At 61.7% G+C, this 1421-nt stretch overlaps 1 protein-coding gene across 1 annotated transcript in view; it reads left to right on the top strand.

The window, feature by feature from the left end:
- Positions 1-592, top strand: part of DKK1 (dickkopf WNT signaling pathway inhibitor 1) — a 2233-nt gene extending 1641 nt beyond the window's left edge. The window contains exons 2-3 of the mRNA XM_009332773.1: positions 31-141; positions 342-592. Of these exons, the coding sequence (XP_009331048.1) occupies positions 31-141; positions 342-592 (362 nt within the window). The remainder of the gene's footprint in view (positions 1-30; positions 142-341) is intronic.
- The last annotated feature ends 829 nt before the right edge of the window (positions 593-1421 follow it).

Raw genomic sequence — 1421 nt, 5'->3', positions numbered from 1 at the left:
GGCTGACAGGCGTCCCGCTGCCTCCCGCAGGGCTCTGCAGCCCCCCAGAACCTCCCCACGGCGCCGCCGAGCTGGACGAAATCGGAACTGAGGTGCTGCCCCGCCGGACGCCTGCTCCCGCCTGGCTCCCCACTGCCAAAGGTAAGCGGGTCCCCAGCATTGTGACCCCACTGTACCCCATGGGTGGCTGCCTACCCTGCCCCACTGTCCCTCATGGGGTCGGTCCGGGATGCCCACCCTGCCCTGGTGTCCACTGTCACCCGTGGGGGATACCCACCTGCCCCACCATCCCCCCGTGGGAGCATCCCAGGCTGAGCACATGCCATGCTGTCCCCATGCAGGTGAGGAAGGGGACTTCTGCCTGCGTTCGTCAGACTGTGCGGCCGGGCTGTGCTGCGCCCGTCACTTCTGGTCCAAAATTTGCAAGCCAGTGCTGCGGGAAGGGCAGGTGTGTACCCGGCACCGTCGGAAAGGCACCCACAGCCTGGAGATCTTCCAGCGGTGCCAGTGCGCCGAGGGGCTGGCGTGTCGCCTCCAGCGAGAGCACGGCCCCACTGATGCCTCCCGCCTGCACACCTGCCAACGGCACTGAGCATTGCCGGATGGATGGATGGACAGGATGGGATGGACTCCGGCCCCGCCGGAGCAGAAGGTTGTTTCTCGAGGGAACTACTTTTAAGCGACTAATTGCAGTACGTTACTGTGTTGTGAATACTCGAGCTGGCACTTAGCTGTACATAATGCTGGGACTTTTAATGACTTTTTTTTCCGAGGGTGCTGCCTTGTGCTCTTCAAGCCGTGACTGTGACTTTGTACACACTGGGTTTTTAAATCTAGGTCAAAGGGATGCGACCGTCTGTTTCCGAGCGAATAAACCGTTCTTTAAAATCAGCCTGAGACGCCTGTGCGTCCCTGCCTGCGTGTCCCTGCCTGCACGTGGCCACCATGGTCCCTCCCTGCCCCACAGGAGTGGAGATGCACCCGGGGAGTGGGAAATGCCCAAAGGGGGGGGGGGGGTCCTCCACTGGCACCCCACAGGAAAGGCCGTTTGGTTATCACTATTTATTCAGCTGCTTTTCAGGAACTACAGTGTCCCATGGTAGCCATTGATACCCTTTGGCCACTGGATGCAGGGCCAAGGATGGGCAGTGTGGCCAGGTCTCTGGGAAGGGCAGGTGGCAGCCCGGCACCGTCGGAAAGGCACCCACAGCCTGGAGATCTTCCAGCGGTGCCAGTGCGCCGAGGGGCTGGCGTGTCGCCTCCAGCGAGAGCACGGCCCCACTGATGCCTCCCGCCTGCACACCTGCCAACGGCACTGAGCATTGCCGGATGGATGGATGGACAGGATGGGATGGACTCCGGCCCCGCCGGAGCAGAAGGTTGTTTCTCGAGGGAACTACTTTTAAGCGACTAATTGCAGT

Source organism: Pygoscelis adeliae, unplaced genomic scaffold (assembly GCF_000699105.1).
Source record: "Pygoscelis adeliae isolate BGI_AS28 unplaced genomic scaffold, ASM69910v1 Scaffold139, whole genome shotgun sequence".
Classification (NCBI taxonomy): Eukaryota; Metazoa; Chordata; class Aves; order Sphenisciformes; family Spheniscidae; genus Pygoscelis; species Pygoscelis adeliae.
The sequence above is the reverse complement of the archived record's forward strand: the minus strand, read 5'-3'. Positions and strand labels throughout refer to the sequence as shown.